A 21,224-nucleotide genomic window follows, 5' to 3' on the forward strand; every position below is an offset into this window, starting at 1 on the left:
TCATGTGCATGGCAAGATGTTAATTTGTGCCTGAAATGGATCAGCTTGTTTCTATGGCAACATTTCTCATTGGAAAGCAAATGGCAGGTAAAGTATAAGGAATACCCAAGAAGACCTTCCCTTGTTTTACAGTTTCCAGAACCATACTAACATGGTGTTGTTTCATCCCGTGACTTGCACTGACAGCACCTCCTTATCTGCTGTACACCAACAAGCTCAAATACGCTCCAGAAAAAAAGAACTATTCGCATAGCTGTCAGTGCAGAGATTGTGCAGCCTGTAATGTTCAAACAAAAAGACAAGATCAGAATCCCTGAAGTAAGATTAACAGCGCACAGTTTTTGTACATGTGCATCTACTAGTTACGAGCATAATTTTATGAAGCATTATATAAAAATGATAAAGATTTCACTGTTATGATAACAGTACAAATCTGATTTGGTTTGAGTCATATCCAAAGAGTATTGAAACATGGTAAACCCAATATCTCCTGAGGACGTACTTGTTTGTTTACATGGCAGGCAGGAATCAGCTTGACTAGACAAATTAACTGCACATTAAATGTTATTAATATAATGTAAGATAGTTACTTAACTAATTAATGAACAACTGCCATTCTTTTTTTTGGAGCAACATTTATTTTCTCCAAGTGAGCTGATTACAAAGAAAACTAAAAATAATGACACAAATACTAATGTTATATGGGACAAGTAAAAAACAAACAAAAAAACTCAATGCACTGTTAAAGTAAATGTAATTCCACAGCTGTCAGTTTATCCTTTTTGCTAAGATTCTGTTGTTCATTCAGCGAATGGCTTGTTAAATATTTTAGTTCTTAGGCTCCTAGTCTTTCTCTGCATGATTAAGAGACTAGGAGATCAAATTCCTGTTTCACTTACATGACCTGGTTCTTTTCTATCCTTCTGAGAAGAAGCTACAGCAGACCTACATGCCTGAACCTGCAGGAAACGTTAATAAACATTAATATACAATAAAATATAATTATTACTTCAGTAAACAGAACAAATTTGTGTTAAGACTTTAAAGACCGTGAAAAACAGCTATAAACATTTCTTATGTGATGTGACATAATTCTATGTATACACTATATGACAACAAGTATATGGACACCTGATGCAGGTCTTCTCCAAACTACTGCCACAAAGTGTGAAGCACATAATTGCATAGAATATCTTTGTGTGCTGTAACATTGCAAGTGCTCCAACATGAAAACTTGGTGAGCTCCATGAAGGTTTGCCCTGGTTGCTGTGGAAGAACTTTACTATCCAGCACAGAGCTGAACACCTTGGGATAAACTTTAACAATAACATTTGCACCCCAGACACCAAACATCAATATCTAAACTCATGAATGTGTTTGTGGCTGAAGGAACAAAAATTCCCACAGTCACACTCCAAAATCTAGTGGATAAAAATTCTAGAAGAGTGAAAAATATTGTAACGTATATTCAACAAGTACATGTGGGTATGATTGCTCTGATGCCCACATTCCTTTGGCAGTGTTTTTTTTTTTATATACACAAGATAATATAGTAAAACATAAAAGACTTTTAGAATGATTTAAAGAATTAGAATAGATAGTTTCAGAAAAAAAATCTGGGGTTATGTTTTTGAGAGAAAGAAATGCAGAGCCTTCTCTGCCAAAAAGATTTTCATTGTCACTGCAAATGGGACAAATGTACGCCAGTGTTCTGATATTCATGTAAGGTAAAGCATGTAGTACCTTTAATACATTAGCCAGTCAAATACCTTGGAGGCAGTCAAATAGAAATTGTAATTTTAGCTAAAAAATACTCACACACAACTTATATGCTTATCAAATACCACGATACAAAAATGTACTACTAACGCCGAACTAGTAAAATTTGACTCCTAATTAAGACATTCTCTAGGCTCCAGGTTCCATGCAATGCAAAAACACCACAGCACTTTAACAAAGCAAAAAAAACCTAATCAGAGCCAACCAATGCATAGCAAACTAAAACAGAAAAAACATCACCATCCTCTTGAAAATATATTCAATATGTGCAGTGAATACTTGGCCTGCAAATTAATATGGGACATTAATAAGGTTCAGAACATGTACAACAAATCTGTATCTTGAAGCTAGCTATTAGTAGGATTAGGTGTCATTAGTTGGATTTAGCTAAAGTATTCTTATGTTCCTTTGAGTTAATTTATCAACAGCAAACAAAACCTACGGTGCAAATGAGGCAGAGGTTTCGTTTTTATTTTGGGTACTTTCACTTTCACAAAAATTTCACTAATGCAAATGTCTTTCCATGCCATGCAATGCCAATAAAATGCCTTTATTTGTTACCAGACCTTTTGTGTCTAAAGGTAATTGTCGGTTATAAGGTTAACACAATGCAGCGATTTGGTCTTTGTACGTGTGTATTAAAGTTGAAACAAGACTTCAACTCCATGCAACAAGTACAGACTTAAAATGTGCATGTGCACACACACACCTCTGTAATACTGCAGCTGTGTTAGACTAAAACGCTCTCCTAGTGTGAAAACACATCCAACTGGCTAAATCACACGTACATTGTCACTTCCCTTGGGTAGGAGCCAAAACATCACAGTTATCTTGAGGCAACCACTGAAGAGAGACCGAGTAGATAGGCAGAGAGAGAGAGAGAGAGAGAGAGGGGGGGGGGGGGGGGGGGGGGTGTTCAGTATGTACAATATCATAGCCTGGACATTTTTATAAATGCAAGGATTATGGAAGAGTGCTATTAACATTTTGCCAGAAGTGCATGGTTGAATCTTAGGAAACATATATGGAAAAGGTTCCTGGGTGAAAAGGTTCTATGTTTGGAAAAACATGGTGTTTCATAAAAAACACGAGTGAAGCATGGTTGTGGTAGCATCTTCTTGTCAAACAGGATGAGCCTAAAATAATTCCAGACATTTGGACTGGAGTGAAACTTTTTAACAGAACAATGACCCTAAGGATATTACTTAAAAATATGTTTAACCCCAGGCTTTAGTCTGAGCTCAATCTGAGAGAGTGAGTGAAAGTGTAAATTTTAATGAAGTGCATCGCAAAAAAAGAAGGTATTTGTTCTGGTCAGTAGATGGCACCAAAGCACTAGCCTTTACTTCGGTTTTCAGGTAAAATATAAATACATTAATTTTATTTACCAACTAGGAGTGACTTGTCAGGTCAGGACAATCCAAATGCGAACAAGATATAGATTGTTAAGTAAGAATAATGTAGCACAAAATATGCGTCATTTAAATACAAAAGAACATACCGATGCAACTGTTTGAGGAGTTTGGGTGTGGTACATGTGCACGGTGTGATTCAGCAGTGATACTGAGCTGAAATGATGTCTTTGTTGAAGTCTATAGTACTTTGACAGAGTACAATTATTTAGTAAAATCGATAATCATACATGACTGGTTTATTTTATTTATCATAAACCTTTATACTGGTAAATGTATTCTTCAAAAAGAGCAGTATATTTATTGTTTGTATAAGTTTTAAGGACTGTGGTGACAGCTGAGCTAGCAGCAGAGCAGAACAGAGCTGGGTGCTACTCTTGTTCTCCACAATAATCTCCAGAGTTTAGAGAGTTTTAGCCCCTGTTAGATCACAACAGCTGTTTCACCTCCTGTCTGTTTGCAGCTAGTTGCCCTTAAATATGAGACAGATGGGCATATGGTCAACTGCAAGCATTAGTTTTTAGGCAACAAAATGATTACTTACACAAAGAGATATAATACTTAATATAACACTTTATTGTGTATATATATATATATATATATATATATATATATATATATATATATATATATATATATATATATATATATATATATCCAAAAGCTAGCTAGAAATTATTTACATTGGAACCAGCTCTCACCTAAACTTCATCCATGGATTTTAATAAAAGTATGTGCATTATAAGCAGATTAAAACAAATATATATATATAAAAGTGTTGAGTAATACATTCATACTGCGATGCATCTTAAGACAATGGCAGTGGTAAAGCTTTACATTAATAAACAGAAGGTTGTCCCTTTGAGAGCTTTGTTTGGATTGTATTTATGCCTCATTTGATAGTCACATGACTAGAGATCTATATATAAATAATGTAATAAGGCCTCATATCAGTAATATTCTAAGCTCAAAAACAAAAGGATATACAATGCAGATATATAGGTGTAAAATAGTCTGTGTCCTCAGTGAATATGTAACATAGAACAATTTGGATGTCGAATTATCTAGTATTATATTATCTTGTAATGTTGTTGTAGTTCAATCCAGGTTACACTCATAGTCATCGGGGAATAGAAAACATTTAGAATTCCAAAAGTGTAGGCTGGATACATGTAGTATGCCTGGCTGAAGGTCACCTGTCATTACAAGCCCTGATTTAACCTTTCCCTCATATGGCTACATATGATCTTGCTCCAAACCCTACTCTGCTAGCTGCTCAGCTAGCCTGCACTAATACAATGAGCTATTCTTTTTTCTGTCACATGACCCCAAGGATCTTGAAAGAATTCTCTTCATATGATCATTTCTACTATAATATCTTAATAAGTCCAGAGAGTATAAACTCACTGCCTAAGTCTCTGTCTTAGAAATTTCCCAAATGCCTGAGATCTGTATTTTGGGTGTAACAATAATTCCAGAAGGAGGAATGTCGGTTATGGCAAGCTGGGCCTCAATTTTAGCCAGCTAATTACATCATTCAGAGCAGACAGCTGCAAAAGCCATCTCCTGCTCCCTGCTTTCTGAGAGAATAATATAAAGACCACATATTAAGACCAGTACATTGTCAATGGAACAGCTGTCTGTCAGCAGCAATTTTTGGAAATAAATACATGATATATTTGATCATAAAATAAAATTATAAAAATGATTAAAACAATTTTTGGAAGCTGTGCAGCTGTAGAACTTTGTTCCATTGTGATGCTTAGTCATTTCAGTGAACTCCTAAATTCATTGTCTAAGCCCTCGTGCAATGAATTATTGGCATTTTAAATTGTAATTTAGGGAACATACAAACCAATTAAGTCATAAACAAATGAATAAAAAAAAACCCAGAACAAATCATTCAAGAAGATTCAAGATTCTTCACTAACAAGTCACATTGTTTGCATGTATATTCAATCCAGCTCTTTGTGTGAATTCTTATGACAAGACAATAGCTGCAAAACAAAAATGCATCTAAAACACCACTTACCAATTGTGAGAAAGTTTAACATTAATGGCAGTAAACACATTCATTCATTCAATAATTCATTTTCTCCCGCTTATCCGTAATTCGGGTCGCGGGGGCAGCAGTCTAAGCAGGCCCCCGCCTTCGACTGCTGCCCAATCCTCACAGCACCGTCCCTTACGGTCCCTCCTGCAGGTGGTGAGCCCACGGGAAGGGCAGTAAACACATGATATCTGAAATGACAGAAGAAAAAAACAACCTGCAAACATTTAACTTATTCAAGAGAAACTGAAATGACCTGTTTTTGCAACCCATAGAAGAAATAGGGTAAAATATGAAGTGAACAGTATTCAAGGTGATTTTTGTGGCCATTACATACAAGCATTGTACAGATTGGTTATATGCTTCTCTCACAAAATGTTTGTTTCTTTCTAGCTTTTTTTTTCCCCCAGACTAGTCTTTCTTGAACCAGAAACACTGCTCAATGTATGTGTGAAAATTACAATCTTCTATGAAAAAGCAGTTGTTTCAGCAATAAATGCATGTGTGCATGCATGGTTTATATCTACTGAGCTGCTCAGAGAATTCCACTACGAATGCTGAGTGGTATGTACGACACACCACTTCAAACTAGCAAACAATAAACCAGATAAAAATAAGTCAATGCTGGTACTCTGCGCACACAAAACTGTATTCTTAATGCAGTAACCAGGGACAAGTCAAGCCGAGGCATTGCATAACAATGGCACTATTATTAAAATGAAGAAGCTCACCAAGTGTAAAATACTGAAGGAGAAAGAGATTTAGAGCATTGTTATATTGCTAGCTTCAATCCATCAATGTCAACTCATAGTATATTCTATTATAATGCATCTTTAACAAATCAAATTAAGTCATTAGTTTTGTATGGTCATTTTTTGCCATAAAAAATTCAGTCACTATATTAGCAATACGATCTAACCGACAATCTGAATGAATTCTGCACCATGCCCTCGATCTCAGTTAAATTGCACATACTCTTGATTGGTGCTATTTGCCAGGTGCCAGAGAGTGAAGGTCAGAGCCCAATACAAACGTAACTGAGCTTATCTACTCCAAACAGCCGCGTGACCCCTGACAGTAGGACTGTAGCTTACATACACGTTTACATACACGTTTCACCAAGTGTTAGTTCTGGCATTGTACAGGAAGCTGATCTGGATTTACGCTTGGATTCTATCTGGAATGTTTTCATTATGTTACACTGCTACTTTAAATGTTTTTGTTAAACTAAATTCAATAAGCAGATATGCACATATGTGCAAATATTCACTCTGGGGCATTTGCTCATACAAGGTCATAAACGTTATAATTTACGTATAAAGGGGGAAGCAGGAAAAGTTCCCTCTCTGTGCACATACTCATATAAAGGAGATTAGTCACAAGGGTTCACTGTGGACGTGCTGATCTTATCATCTCACTGTAAGTCACAAACGTTTGACTACGTCCTCAATTCCAGACATTTCGAACAACGTCGTGTTGTGCTGGAAGACATAGTTAATGTTAAGATAAGCTATCTTCTAGGACAACACAACTTAACACAGGACACAATTTACGTATAAAACACATGATTCTCTGAGTAATGATTCATAAGGACATGAAAAGTAGTCAGACATTTTTCATACTCATAGCCCTTCCTGTACTGTGTTACACAATATTCTAACAAATAATTTGATCACTTAATCATCAAGATTTTAGATGTAAACAAATTACAGTAGCTAATATTTATACATGTTGAGATATGCGATTGCTGTTGATATATGCGCTTTGCAATGCAAAGGCATTTTAGTGTCCACTGATAGCAAGTTGTCTGGAAGTTGCGTAGCTTTCCATATCTAGAGTGAATGTCACATTTGCAGGGCAGAAAACAAAAGGCCCTTCCTCCTCTATCAGTTGTTTTATCCCTTCATCTTGTCATCCACTACGCCCTTCCTTCATCAGCTGAGCCTGACCACCTACTCATATGCATAAACACATTCATTATTCGCTCTATTAATAATTTCTTCCTCATTTTCTGTGCTCCAAAAGCCTCAGAGGTTTTGAACACTGTAGGAGTTGTTGTACCTGTATGACAAGAAACCCTGGATAGTGGTATATCATATCTAGATACAATTAAAGCTAAAATTCTGATTGAATCATATGTTATTTTAATCTCAAAAATCTTTGGAGTGTAACAAAAAAATAAATAAAGAACTGACTTTGTGATTTCAATACTTTCGGAGGGACTGTAGCAAGTTAGTTGAGGTTGTGTTTGACTTTCAGTAAAAATCATTGAAGGCTGGTCAGATTCATATTCTGATTTAGCAAATGTGCAAAACCGGAGATTTCCACAGAGACATTACAAAGAAACTGGAGCAGAGTTGAAACAAGGGTGTGTCAAAGTGAATGAAATGCTTTTGGAATGTCCAACAAATTTGTATTTTTTATTTTAAATACACACAGGATTGTTTATTAAAGAAACATTCCCATATGTTAAACTTATATATATATATGTACTTACACACCTTTCTGATTTCCTTTTTTTTTTTTGCATGTTTTTCACACTTAAAGGTTTCAGATCATCAAACTAATTTACATTTTAGTAAAAGATAACACAAATAAACAACATGCAGTTTTTAAATAAAGGTTTTTTTGTATTTAGGAAAAATAAAAACCAAAAGTACATGGCCCTGTGTGAAAAAGTTTTTAAAACTGTGGTTTATCCCACCTGAGTTGAATTTCTCTGGCCACACCCAGGCCTGATTGCTGCCACACCTGTTCTCAATTAAAAAATCTCTTAAATAGGACCTGCCTGACAAAGTAAAGTAGACCAGAAGATCCTCAAAAGCTAGACATTATGCCGAGATTCAAAGAAATTCAGAAAATAAAGAAAGTAATTGAGCTCTATCAGTCTGGAAAAGGTTATAAAGCCATTTCTAAAGCTTTGGGGCTCCAGTGAACCACAGTGAGAGCCATTATTCACAAATGGCAAAAACATGGAACAGTGGAGAACCTTCCCAGGAGTGGCCAACCGACCAAAATTACCCCAAAATCATACCAACAGTAAAATATGGTGGTGGTAGTGTGATGGTCTGGGGCTGTTTTGCTGCTTCAGGACCTGGAAGACTTACTGTGATAAATGGAACCATGAATTTAGCTGTTTACCGAAAAATCCTAAAGGAGAATATCCGGCCATCTGTTTTTGGGCTCAAGCTGAAGTGAACTTGGGTTCTGCAGCAGGACATTGATCCAAAACACAACAGCAAGTCCACCTCTAAATGGCTGAAGAAAAACAAAATGAAGACTTTGGAGTGGCCTAGTCAAAGTCCTTACCTGAATCCTATTGAGATGCTGTGGCATGACTTTAACAAGTCGGTTCATGTTTTAAACCATCCAATGTGGCTGAATTACAACAATTCTGCATAGATGAGTGAACCAAAAATCCTCCACAGCGCTGTTACAGACTCATTGCCAGTTTTCGCAAACGCTTGATTGCAGTTGTTGCTGCTAAGGGCGGCCCAACCAGTTATTAGTTTTAAGGGGCAAACACTTTTTTACACAGAGCCATGTAGTTTTGGATTTTGTTTTCCCTCAATAATAAAAACCTTCATTTAAAAACTGCATGTTGTGTTCACTTGTGTTATCTTTTACTAATATTTAAATTAGTTGAATGATCTGAAACATTAAAGTGTGACAACTTTTTCACACCACTGTGTGTGTGTGTGTGTATATATGTTGTAGTTTTGTTCTAGTTAAACAAACGTCCAAATAATACAGTCAGTTCTTTTTCCGTTTCACATGTAGAATTCATCTTTTGGAAGTAGTGTGTAATTGTGGTGACATGAGTTTCCAGCCTGTTCTCAGACTACAGACAAGCAATGTCTTAGCATCAAGTGATTGTGTTTGAATGGGAAAATCCCGAGATTTCTTTGGCAAACATAATAGATCCTCAATCTCCAGTGCTAGGAAACATTTTCAAACAGTAACAGCACACACTGTAGCAACAGTGCAGTGTATTCCTGTCGGTTCACTAGCATGAAGAAGTGAAAACCACACAGGAAATCCAAAGACTTAACATGTATGGTGCTGAGCACATTACCAAAAACATTAAATAGGAACTGAACTACAGTCAAAAAGAGTCAAATAACTAAACCCTAGTCTTCTCGCTACTATTAGCCCTGTGTCCTGTGACTAAACGTTTTTGAGTAATACATGCTAACTCTGAATTGTTCCTCCTTTTACTCCCATCAACAAGAATGCACAATACAATACTGTACAATTATTACTAAACAAGACAGGAGGCAACCTGCACATGATTCGTGCTCATAACATTGGAAATCTTGGCTACATGTTTATCTTAGCAGCAACCAAAGCTTAATTTGCAAAAACAAATGGAAGTTGCATACTACATTTCAAAATGCATACTACAGCAATATTTTTAAATCTATACAAAGCTACTAGTACTAGCAGGACAACAACAAATGAAACCTGATAGATATCACTAAGTCCATTAGACAAGAAATCTTTAACGGTGCAATCAGTTCAGGGGGTTAGATGTACTTTATATGTACTTGCTTGGTCAACATTTTTGTATCCAAAGAGATTGCAATCCAAGCAAAAGTACGGTGGCAGTCGTAAGATCTCATAATATTAAATAATTTTACAAATTATACTTATTTACCAATCAAAATCACCACCACCATGTGCTTACCTAAAGTTAACAATTATTATTTTATACATTTACATTTAGCAGACGCCCTTGTCCAGAGCAAAGTACAAAAGTGCTTTGAGTCTCTAGAAATGAATAAATCTACACTGGTACGCTAAATTACAACTTAGGATAAATCAGACTACAACTCTGTTGAATGCCTTTTGCTTCCTCATCAGGATTAAGAGGAGTAAAGAGAGAGTAAAGAGCAGTGTGTGTATGCACCAAATAGTACACATTTAGATAATGGCTATCAGTAAGCACTTAACAGTTGATGGTAAACATCTTTCTTTATATTGATGGTAAAAGAAGAATCTTTTTGTGCAGCATTCAAAGTAGCCACATCAGCAGTGCACTGATTGTTCCATTAGCAAAGCAGTCATTTGTGTTCAGATATAAATAATCTAAACCCCTTTTTCCTAATTGTTAACATACACATTCAGTCATGATGTGATGATAAAGCAGTATGAGTGTATGTGAAAGGAAAAGAGAAAGAGTATTAAGGAGCTTTGGATCTAACAGGAAGCTGCTTAAGATGTATGGATTTACAGGAAGTGAATGTGCTATTCTAGTGCTGTATAGATCGCATTTGGTGCAGAGTGAAGATCAGACAGGCATAGATAGGCCACCTCTCAGCTCTATTCTCATCCCTGTCTTTCTGTTCCCTCCTTTAACCAGAGAACAGCAGGCTTAAAATAACACATGCCAATCCCACTGTTACATCAGCAGCTCACCATACCCTTATTTACCCACCCTGTCACACATGCCATATATAGGCAACGGTCTTTTTCCCCCTCATGCAACCTATGAAAAGCACTGCATAATTTCCAAACTTCTTTAAATATATAATGCAAAATGAGTTAGTACTCCTCATACAGAGCATGAATCATACTGGAAAACAGAACAGTTTCAACCTGTATATAGGTAAAATTCAATGAAAATCAGTGGCAGAGGAAATAACATTTAGAAAACTGAAGATAAAAAAATATATATAGCTGAAATCATAATGTATGCATAAGCATAATTGAATACAGTCTGATCTCAGTATGCATCTGTCAACACATCTGTGTTCAATACGAGCGCAGAGTGGGAGCACTACCTTTTATGGTATCCGACCTCGCTGACAATTTATAAATCCTCCAAATCGCATAGGCAACTGGGCTTGGGGGAAAGGTAAGGGGAACACCACTTCCAGTTTATAAAAAGATATAACAGCTCCAATACTGTGGTAAATGTGCAACATTTACTAGAATGTAAATATCCCTTACCCGTGAGAACTTAATCAACCAGAAATTTAGTTTCAATAAACAGATTGTGAGTGATTACTCTAAATTCTCAATTCTAGGTATTTTGTTATTGCTTAAAAACAAATCATAAGTATTGCATTTTTATATAGTCAGATAAGCAGCATATTTGAAAAACGATGTACATAATAGAAGCCTCTGCAGCATGCCCAGTCATGCACAGTAGAAAAAGAAAAAGCAAAATCAATACAAGAGTGGGAAGAATATAATTCCTCTCATTTAAAATTTATTGTAACAAAAAAAAACAAAAAACAATATTCAAATGCACAGTCATACTTTGAACGAAATTAAAGATGGTTATTATACAAAGGGCAGTAAACCTTAATAAACAAGTTATTAGTCCATCTTTTAACTTAACACAACCTATGTTCACATTAACTATGAGAGACTGTAATAAAGGAAATAATAGGAGCACAGAGCTAAAGTCTCGTTCGTGCTTCAAGCAGTTAACCTTACCCCTGTAATTTACCTCCTTTAGAGGAGACTGAAGGAAAAAATATTATAAAATAGATCATTTTATTAGTCTCATTGTAGCATGAAAGACTATTATAACTTGAATATTTAGAAGCTGCTTAGTAAAAGCAGCTATCTAGCAGGTATATTCTATACCCGTGGTTTGGTAGCAAAGGTGAGGTAACCCGTGTGTCCAGCCATCTCTCTAGGCGGTGTGGTAGTCTTGCAGGTCACTGAAGAATAGCTAGGATTTGCTGTAGGTGGAACTTCCACTGGAGCAGGATCAGATGTTAGCTTGGTAACTGTTCCGCCCTCCTCTGGGCCAAAGTCTGGTAAGGTAAGAGTGACAGAGCGGACATCGTGTACCCTTTGCAGAACCTCCAGAGTACAGATCTCCTCAAAGCCATGATCCAGCAGAGACTCACATGTCCTCTGGACCTGCTCGATACATGGTGAGAATGAGCACAAACGTCCCCCTGCACAGAAAGAAAAGACAAATGGAGTCTGCATTATAATCTCAAAGAAATCTTTGAGACCCAAAAACACCACATCTACATCTAATCTATACCAGACTTTGTATTTAAATTAATATCTGAACACACTCACTGATGCTACTCAATATCGCATTGACCAGTTATCCAGTTGCAAAGGCAATGCCTCTGATGAGATAAACTTCATATATCTTAAAAAAAAAAAAAAAAAAAAAAAATATATATATATATATATATATATATATATATATATATATATATATATATAAAGATAAAAATCTTAAGCATAAATTATCCCTTTAACTGTAACATTTTTACATGCCTTCTATTAAAAAAACCTTCTTGACTTGTAAGTTATCTCTTCCAAAATGAGTTGCACTCTCATTACACTGTCTCAGCTAGAGACAATTCTAAACAGACCCCAAAAGGTGTGTCTCCAAGGCTATGTGCAGATGAGACATTTGCAAAACCATATGAACAACAAAGGAAAAGGATTATATTTAGACAGAACAAAATAAAAACACATCATGCAAAAAATTCCACATCACTACCAGTCATCAAACATTTTAAGATGCCAAAACTGCTCTTCAAACCATGTGTGAAATGCAAATAAAAAAACATGGAGCAAAAGAAAAAAAACAATAATTTCCCATCTCTTCTATTTAGACCAATTGGGTAAATGTGTATATATGTGTGCGCATGTGTGTATTTTATATATTATATTCTCTCTCTCTCTCTCATATATATATATATATATATATATATATATATATGGGCACTTTTTCAGTGCAATAAGGCATTATGTCCTTAGTAGCCTGGACACAGAAACTCATCCAAAGGGAATGTGTGTGTGTACATGTGGCGAATATTCTACATGTTACTCAACCGATTGTGTGGCAGGGAGAGCTTTAGTTTGCTGAAAGACTTTATGGATAAAGTCAAAAACTAAATAGTTTGGATTTGAAAAATAAAGTAATAAAGAAACTAAACAGAGAGAGATGCACAGAAAGAGAATCCAAGTCTGCCCGAAATGTTCCACAGACAAATAAGGCCATTTGCTGCAAACCAAGGCATAAACACACACTCGTGGTTTCTTGGCAACAGCAGCCTCAGAGAGAGGAAAGTCATGGCAGCGTGGGAGTCCTCCATGCTCTCCAAGCACTAAATACAAGTAGGCCATGAGCCAAACGATGACAGGAATTATACAGAAAGAGAAGGATGTAGAGAGAAAATCACAGTAAGATTTTAAACAGCAGGGGTCTGATATCCAGTACCTCCTTACATGCATCTTTTTTGTAAATGTGACCTGAGGCCACACAAAACTCAGTCAACCACTTTGCATATGATAACCTGCACCATGCACACTGCTCAGCATTACTCAATAAGAAGAATTCATAGCAGAGTGATATTAGAAGGTCTCTGAACATATACTGTAGCTCTCTCTGTAAGGAATCTCATTCACACAGCCTAGCCTCTCTGTAGTCTTGAAACCGCTCCCTTTATGGACAAAAGCTCGCCAGTGTGCGTTTGTGAATGTGTACAAGAGTGTGAGTGGATGAGAACAACAGAGAGATTTAAAGATAGAGACAGATTATTTTGACATAACTGCATGCAAGCATTTAAACAAAGACTAACACAACAAACATAAAACAAATTTATATGTTTTAGTCCCTAAACAATGAGAACCAGTGATCTTAATAACCCAAAGGAAATTTGCAGAACTTTGTGGTTAAATGAATAAACTTTTGATGTAATAACTTTTAAATGTATGAAAGGGTCTTTCAATAAATGAAATTTCATTTACTATAATGCAGACATAAGCCATTCTGCTTGGCAAAATAAAAGAACATTATGTTTGAAGACAATGTTAAGCTGAAATGTATACCCTTATTCACTTAGTTCAAAAGTACAATGAAGCCTCGAATAATAAAATGCAGTATAACGCAGATGAGCTACTGACTAGTCCAGGCTTGTTTGCTGAACATAAAGTCATTCATCTGAAGGAACACGCCTGCATGCTTCAGCTGTTTGGCCAAAGTCACCAACATACAACACAGAGTACAGTAATAAAATTTAACTGTGCATAACACAAAACATTGCCTATACAAACAGTATTTTTAACAATCAAGAAAGACAGGCAAAAAAAACAAGATAAAAACATTAGCAGGAGTGCATTGCTAGACGGGAGAGACGTGATGTTTTCTCAGATGGTTTCTTCCTATGTATTCCGCTGTATTGCCATAACAGTGATGAGCACATAAAATTTGGAAACTCATACAAAGTTAGAACATAAAGATACACAAAAGCTTAACCAGATACAACATAAATAATAGCATTAGACTTGTTCCTGTCTGAACTGTGTAGCCAGATATAGTTGTTTTGTTGTATGCATGTGAGCTTTAGTCTAAACTCAGAAACAAGTGTTATTCCAACATGGATGAATTTCCATACAGTTATGAATAAATGATTCACCGACAAATGACTGTTACCAGACAGTACTTCCTCAGCAGGAGGACAAAAATAGCAATGCATTTAGACACATAAGAACACTTAAAACCCTTAACAGAAGCATGTAGCATGGGGCAGGAAAACCAGAGAATCATACATCTGGTTTATTGGACACAGACACCATTTTCTCCAATTAAACAGTGGAAATTGTCAATTACTTCTTCGGACAATATCAGTGACCTTTTTTATATTTGTGATCTTTTGTGTGGGCATAATCCTAGCTTTTACCTGCATGCCTTTCAAAAACAATGGTACACAGCAACTAATACTCACCCCTGCGTTTGAATGCTTTCTTGGCATGTATAATGGCCTCCCACGGTGATGGGATGTCCAGAAATACTGCATCGGCTACACCCACAACTCCAAAGCCATCTTTACACACATCCTGGTTTCGGACAGTCACTAGATGGCCCACCTTGTGATCTGTGAACTCTTGTGCAGCCTTTTCTGCCCGCTGGGCATGAAATTCAACCGTGTGCAGGTGGCCATTGGGTGCGATGGTGCGAAGAATGGCATGGGACAGTGAGCCACTCCCAGTACCTGTCTCACATTTACATGCAAAAAAAGAAAAGAAAAAGAAAAAACATTTAGACATGTACATACACTTACCGGTGTCAAACAGAAGACATTAAGGCCAGTAAGGCAAGACAAGAGATTTTCCAATACATTATGTTAAGCACAGGCAGTGAAATAAAACTGAAGAGGCCAGTGTATGCCATGTGCATTTCTGATCTCAATTAGACAAGGCTCTTCAAATACCAGGCTTTTTGCTGGATTTTTTTCATATTGTCCTATGCTTAAAAACATGCACTCATTGTAAAAAACAAACAAACAAACGAATTCTGAATTTACATATAAATTTGGTCAGTTCACCTAACAAAGATCATGAAGTAAACCAGAAGAAAATACAGATATGTAAACCATGCTCCACAAAGGCATCATCTGACCATCTAATACAACAAGAAGGCAGTTAACTTTCACAATTTGTCCAAAAGTATGTCGGCAGCTGATCACATCCATATGTGAACCTTCCTTAAATTGTTGCCACAATGTTGTAACCACACAACTCACTAAAATGTATTTATGTTCTGTAGCACAATTCTCTTCACTAATGGTCATCTACCATGTGAGCTCCATGAAGACATGGTTTGCCACGTTTGGACTGGAAGAACTTCAGTGCTGCACAAATCCCACTAAACACATTGGGATAAATTGGAATGATGATCAGGCCTCTTTGCCCAACATCACTGACCTCACTATTACTCTTGAGGCTGAATGAGTAAAAATCACCACAGCCACACATCTACATTTTGTGAAAAGCCTTTCCAGAATACCACAGGTTATTGTAACAGCAAACAATGTTTTAGCCATATAGTGCAAATTAAGAGAATATAGCAGATAAGAATAAAGTTACAAACACATGCAAGTTTACACCTACATATTTACACACAAGCACAGATAGACAGAGGCACTGTACATGCCAACTCCTTCTGTCCACAGGGTTCCATCACCATAGCTTTTGTTTTCCAACAACAATGCAGTCAATGTCTGGTTCACAGGGTGGTATTTAAATGTAAGAGGAGAGCTGAATTCACAATCATGGTAAGAAGAGGAGAAGGGCAAAGGGATCAGAGTGATCAAGAAGGAAAATTTGATCAAATTATTAGATACTTATGTTTAGCAGAAGGGTTTGTACTGTAAGAACGGACTAAACATCAAAGCAGAATAGAAGCACATTATGCAATATATTGATGCTAGTAGTAAACACAATCACAGAACCCATTCAAAGAGCACGAGAGACTCTGCGCTGCCCTTCATTTCAGCATTATTTAAGAATCATTCAGAACGAGAATACCACAAAGTTGAACAATCCAGCTAGTGAGGTGGCTGCAGAGTACTGCATGTGCTCTGGAGCCATTAAATAGATCCATTCAGACTACAAGTTGCTCCCACTTAGTGAATAAGCAAACAGATGGAAAGAAAAACACCACGCAAGCACAAAAAGAAGTCAGAGAAGGAAAAACAGAACATAAACATAAAAAGAGATGCAAAATGTTATGGAAAAATACTAGGAAGAATAATCATTTCCAGACAAAATAAATAAAAAAAAAAAGTTATAAAATGCTTTTGCTTATAACCAGAGTAAATGTTGCAGTCTGCAGTTGCGTCATAGAGCTTTTTTCAAATAAACTACAAAAGGAACTAAAGAAGGAGTGCCTAAAGAAAGGTGTCACTATGACGTAAATCCTTGTATTATACCAGGGCCATAAAAAATATAAGGGGTGTGGACTGGTTCTGTACGTTGACAAACTTTTTAGTAGAAATAATAGGTTTTAAAGGGAAGGGTGGGATGTGCAAGCAGACATGCCACATCAACATTAAACTGGTTAGAAACTGACAGATTTGATGCTTTTAATGTGGAGGCACATTAGCTTTCTAAATGCATAAACTTTTGTTTATAAAAGTAAAATTTACAGAAAGTCATCAACACTGCTTAGCAATAACAAAAACAATGATGCATGTAAAATAAGCTCTACACATACATTTTAATAAACACCAAATCAAAGTCTAAGCCGTCATTTCATGGAACCTTTATGGTTATATAACATCTGTCAATCAATGCACACTGAAACACTGAGTCACAAGGTGACCTTCTTTCTTCTTAAAGCACACATTCCTAAATCTGCATAACCCTTGATAAGTAGTGCAAGGTTACTCAATTCAATCACAAAGTCACTTTCAGTAAAGTTAGTTTAATTTATCACACATAAGGCAACTATTTGAACATGCACCAAACTCACTGTACCTAAAATGACTGTGCAGACATTTTGACTCACACTTGAATTTTTTAAATGCATGCTCAAGACATAAACTTGCATTACAATTCTCATACATCTAAAAACTAAAGAAAACTGCAAAACAAAAAATAGCAAGTTGTGAAAAAAATGCAAAACATATACTACCTAGTAAGCCTACACCAGAATGAACAGCGATTTAACAAGCTTAACATTACTCGCATGGTAGAATTTAGTACTGTAAAAACAGTGACATTGTATTAGACATTGACATTAGATTTATTTTTCCTTGCCATATAAACATTCACTAAATGGGCTTTTAGCCCAATAAGTCGAATGAACAGAAATAACTTTTGGGGATTTGAGGGACAAAAAATCTAAATAAAAGCATGTGTTTAATAAAGGATTACATTTGCATACACTTTAATTTGTAATTCTTATAAAAATAAATAATAACTTGAGTTCAGCCTCAGCTGTCTCACCTGATTCACACACAACAGAGCCGGGTTTGAGGTCCAGCATCAGGGTGATGTTGGCGATGTCTGTTGTGTAAAGGATCTGGGTTCTGTGGGGCAAATTCACAGTCCATAGCTCTGGAGTGGGATGCAGTACATACACCCATCCACCCTTACTGCATGTTACTTTAGAGCCAAACCTTCGACCGATTAAATCAGTGGAATGGCGAATGGCTCCATAGCGGGTCTGTGTTTGAGCACCAGACTCCACTTTGATGGGCATCATAGAATCATGTCCAAGAAAGATGATGACCACATCTCCTTCTTGAATAAGGTCCGAGTACTCCACAAAACTCATGGGAAAGTTGTTATTAGCTGCAATATAGTAGAAAAAGGTTGTGGTTGTTGGAGAGTTCTGGACATAACAATAACCATAATCATCCACAAGGCTAGACAAAAGTTAATCTGTTTATTTATAGACCAAGAGTAATCACTTAAAAATATTTTTGTCCATGAATATGTTGAAATTATTCGTAATAGTCTATTCTCCTTATATCATAGCATTCCTCTGAATATATTGGAGTTTCTATTCAATCAGATCTAAGCCGTCATATCACGTGTTACCAAAATCAAAGCTATCTGTCTGCTGTCAGCCTTCAGAATCAGCACCTGTGGGCTCTTGCAACATATAATTCATGCTGCTTGAAGCTGTTGCTTAAAGCGATCAAATTGTAATGTCGACAATTTTCACATCCTTTGATTGGATGTTCAGAGAGCGCATTAGCCTCAGCTAGCAAAACGCATCTGCAGCAAACTGCACAAGCTCAACTATATTCATGTGGCTAACAACTAATATTTTGTGGTATTTTTCTCAGAATTCAAATGTTGAACCTTGAATAAATCCATGATAAAACTAGGCATGGTATTTATTCTTCAACCCGACTAACTTTACAGAAAGCTAAACATCGTTCACTCTGACTCACATACGGTACCAGGTTTATGATCCTGAGAGCTCTGCATCAATGCATTCTCCAGTATTTTAAATCGGATGAAGGTTTTTTTTTTTATAATTGGCTATAAATTAATTAATTGTAAGTACATGTACATATTTATGAATTAATTGATGCTACCTGGCTACAATGTAAAGCCAATTGATCAACAGTTACATGGTTTTTACATTTTAGACTATCTGTATTGTAATTTTAAATCTGCTAGACATGGGGACACATTACATACAATATTTCCAAAAGTATTCGCTCGTCTGCCTTCAAATCCAAATGAACTTGAGTAACATCCGATTCTTAATCCATGGGGTTTAATATGATGTTGGCCCACCCTTTGCAGCTATAACAGCTTCAACACTTCTGGGAAGGCTTTCCACAAGGTTTAGGAGTGTGTTAATGTAATGTCATTCTTCCAGAAGCACATTTGTGAGTTCAGACACTGATGTTGGACGAGAAGGCCTGGATCGCAGTCTCTGCTCTAATTCATCCCAAAGGTGTTCTATCGGGTTTGAGGTCAGGACTCTGTGCAGCCCAGTCAAGTTCTTCTACACCAAACTAACTTATTCATGTCTTTATAGACCTTGCTTTGTGCACTGGCGCACAGTCATGTTGGAACAGGTACGAGTCCTCAAACTGTTCTCACAAAATGTCTTGGTAAACTGACGCATTAACAGTTTCTTTCACTGAAACTACATGGGCCGAACCCAACTCCCGAAAAACAACCCCACATCATAATCCCCTCCTCCACCAAACTTTACACTTGGCACAATGCAGTCAGACAAGTACGGTTTTCCTGGCAACCGCCAAAACCAGACTAGTCTATCGGATTTTCAGACAGTGAAAAATAAATCTTCACTCCAGAGAACACGTCTCCACTGTTCTAGAGTCAGGTGGCTGCGTGCTTTACACTTCTGCATTCAATGCTTTGCATTGCATTTGGTGATGTAAGGCTTGGATGCAGCTGTTGGATGCAGCTGACCATAGAAACCATTCCCACTCTCTGTTCTTTAGCTAATCTGAAGGCCACACAAAGTTTGGAGGTCTGTAGCTATTGACTCTGCAGAAAGTTGGTGACCTCTGTGCACTATGTCTCAGCATCCGCTGACCCGCTCTGTGATTTTCCGTGCTCTAACACTTCGTGGCCGAGTTGCTGTTGTTCCCAATCGCTTACACTTTGTTATTATACCACTAACAGTTGACTGTGGAATATTTAGTAGAGAAAAAATTTCACAACTGGACTTGTAGCACAGGTGGCATCCCATCACCGTACCATGCTGGAATTCACTCGAGCTCCTGAGAACACATTCTTTCACAAATATTTGTAGAAGCGGTTTACATGCGCAGGTGCTTGATTTTATACACCTGTTGCCATTGAAGTGATTGGAACACCTGAATTCAATGATTTGGATGGATGAGTAAATACGCTTGTCAATATAGTGTGTATAGTGCAGAAAACGGGCGAGGGTAAATAAGGTACAGCTGACCAGCTAACCAGAATACCTAGAACTAATGAAATGGTTTAACATTAATAAATCTCACATTTTACATAAATAAAATCTCGGCTAAAAAAGTAAGCTAACTAACGTGCGTTATACTAACACCCAATTGGACAAAACAGAAACGATGGCTTGACTAAGAGAACGCTGCAGAGCTGATAGATGTATTACTGGAAGCTCTGGTCTGGTCTGTGTAACTTGGAGACACAGTTACTTCATGCCAGCTGCAGTCATGTGTAAAACATACATAAATATGCACATTTTCTTTTTCCACAGCATGTAGCCTCAGCTAACTAGAGCATCATTTACTGCCTTCTGTATCTTCGCTAGCCACGTTAGCGAACAGTAGTATCAGATTTACATTAGTAAAGACAAGATTTACATAACAATTACAACTTTTATAAAACAGGTAAACAAGAATCCTGTCAAAAACACTTACCGTTATTGAAAAGGTTAAGGTTTATGTTGTGTGTCAGCAAACTCGGTCTACACACGTGTTGGTGAAGCAACACTGTATTACTAATATCGTGTCGCACACAGATGACGTAATGAGAGCTGACGGGTTTTGTGACCTTCTTCTGTTAAGCACTATATAGTTGCAAATAAAGCAGTTTCTGATGATTGAAGTTTAAATCACAATGCCGACTACTATCTGTATTAATAGAATACAATACATATTTAAATACACCGTACAGTCATAAAGACGTAAAGGTTTATTGCTGCCGCTAAACACTAAAAGCTGCGTCCTCAGGCTCACATTTTTCTAGTCCAATGAATGGATTACAAATATTAA

At 36.7% G+C, this 21,224-nt stretch overlaps 1 protein-coding gene across 1 annotated transcript; it reads right to left on the reverse strand.

The window, feature by feature from the left end:
- Nucleotides 1–11,416: 11,416 nt before the first annotated feature.
- trmt61a (tRNA methyltransferase 61A) lies at nt 11,417–21,180 on the reverse strand. The gene is made up of 4 exons (XM_083539315.1): nt 20,871–21,180; nt 17,959–18,306; nt 14,955–15,221; nt 11,417–12,158 (listed from the first exon to the last, which is right to left on the reverse strand). Exons 2-4 carry the CDS (start codon nt 18,287–18,289, stop codon nt 11,833–11,835), a joined length of 924 nt encoding a protein of 307 aa, XP_083395441.1. The 5' UTR covers nt 18,290–18,306; nt 20,871–21,180; the 3' UTR covers nt 11,417–11,832.
- Nucleotides 21,181–21,224: the final 44 nt, after the last annotated feature.

The sequence above is a fragment of the Silurus aristotelis genome (assembly GCF_946808225.1).
Source record: "Silurus aristotelis genome assembly, chromosome: 4".
Taxonomy (NCBI): Eukaryota; Metazoa; Chordata; class Actinopteri; order Siluriformes; family Siluridae; genus Silurus; species Silurus aristotelis.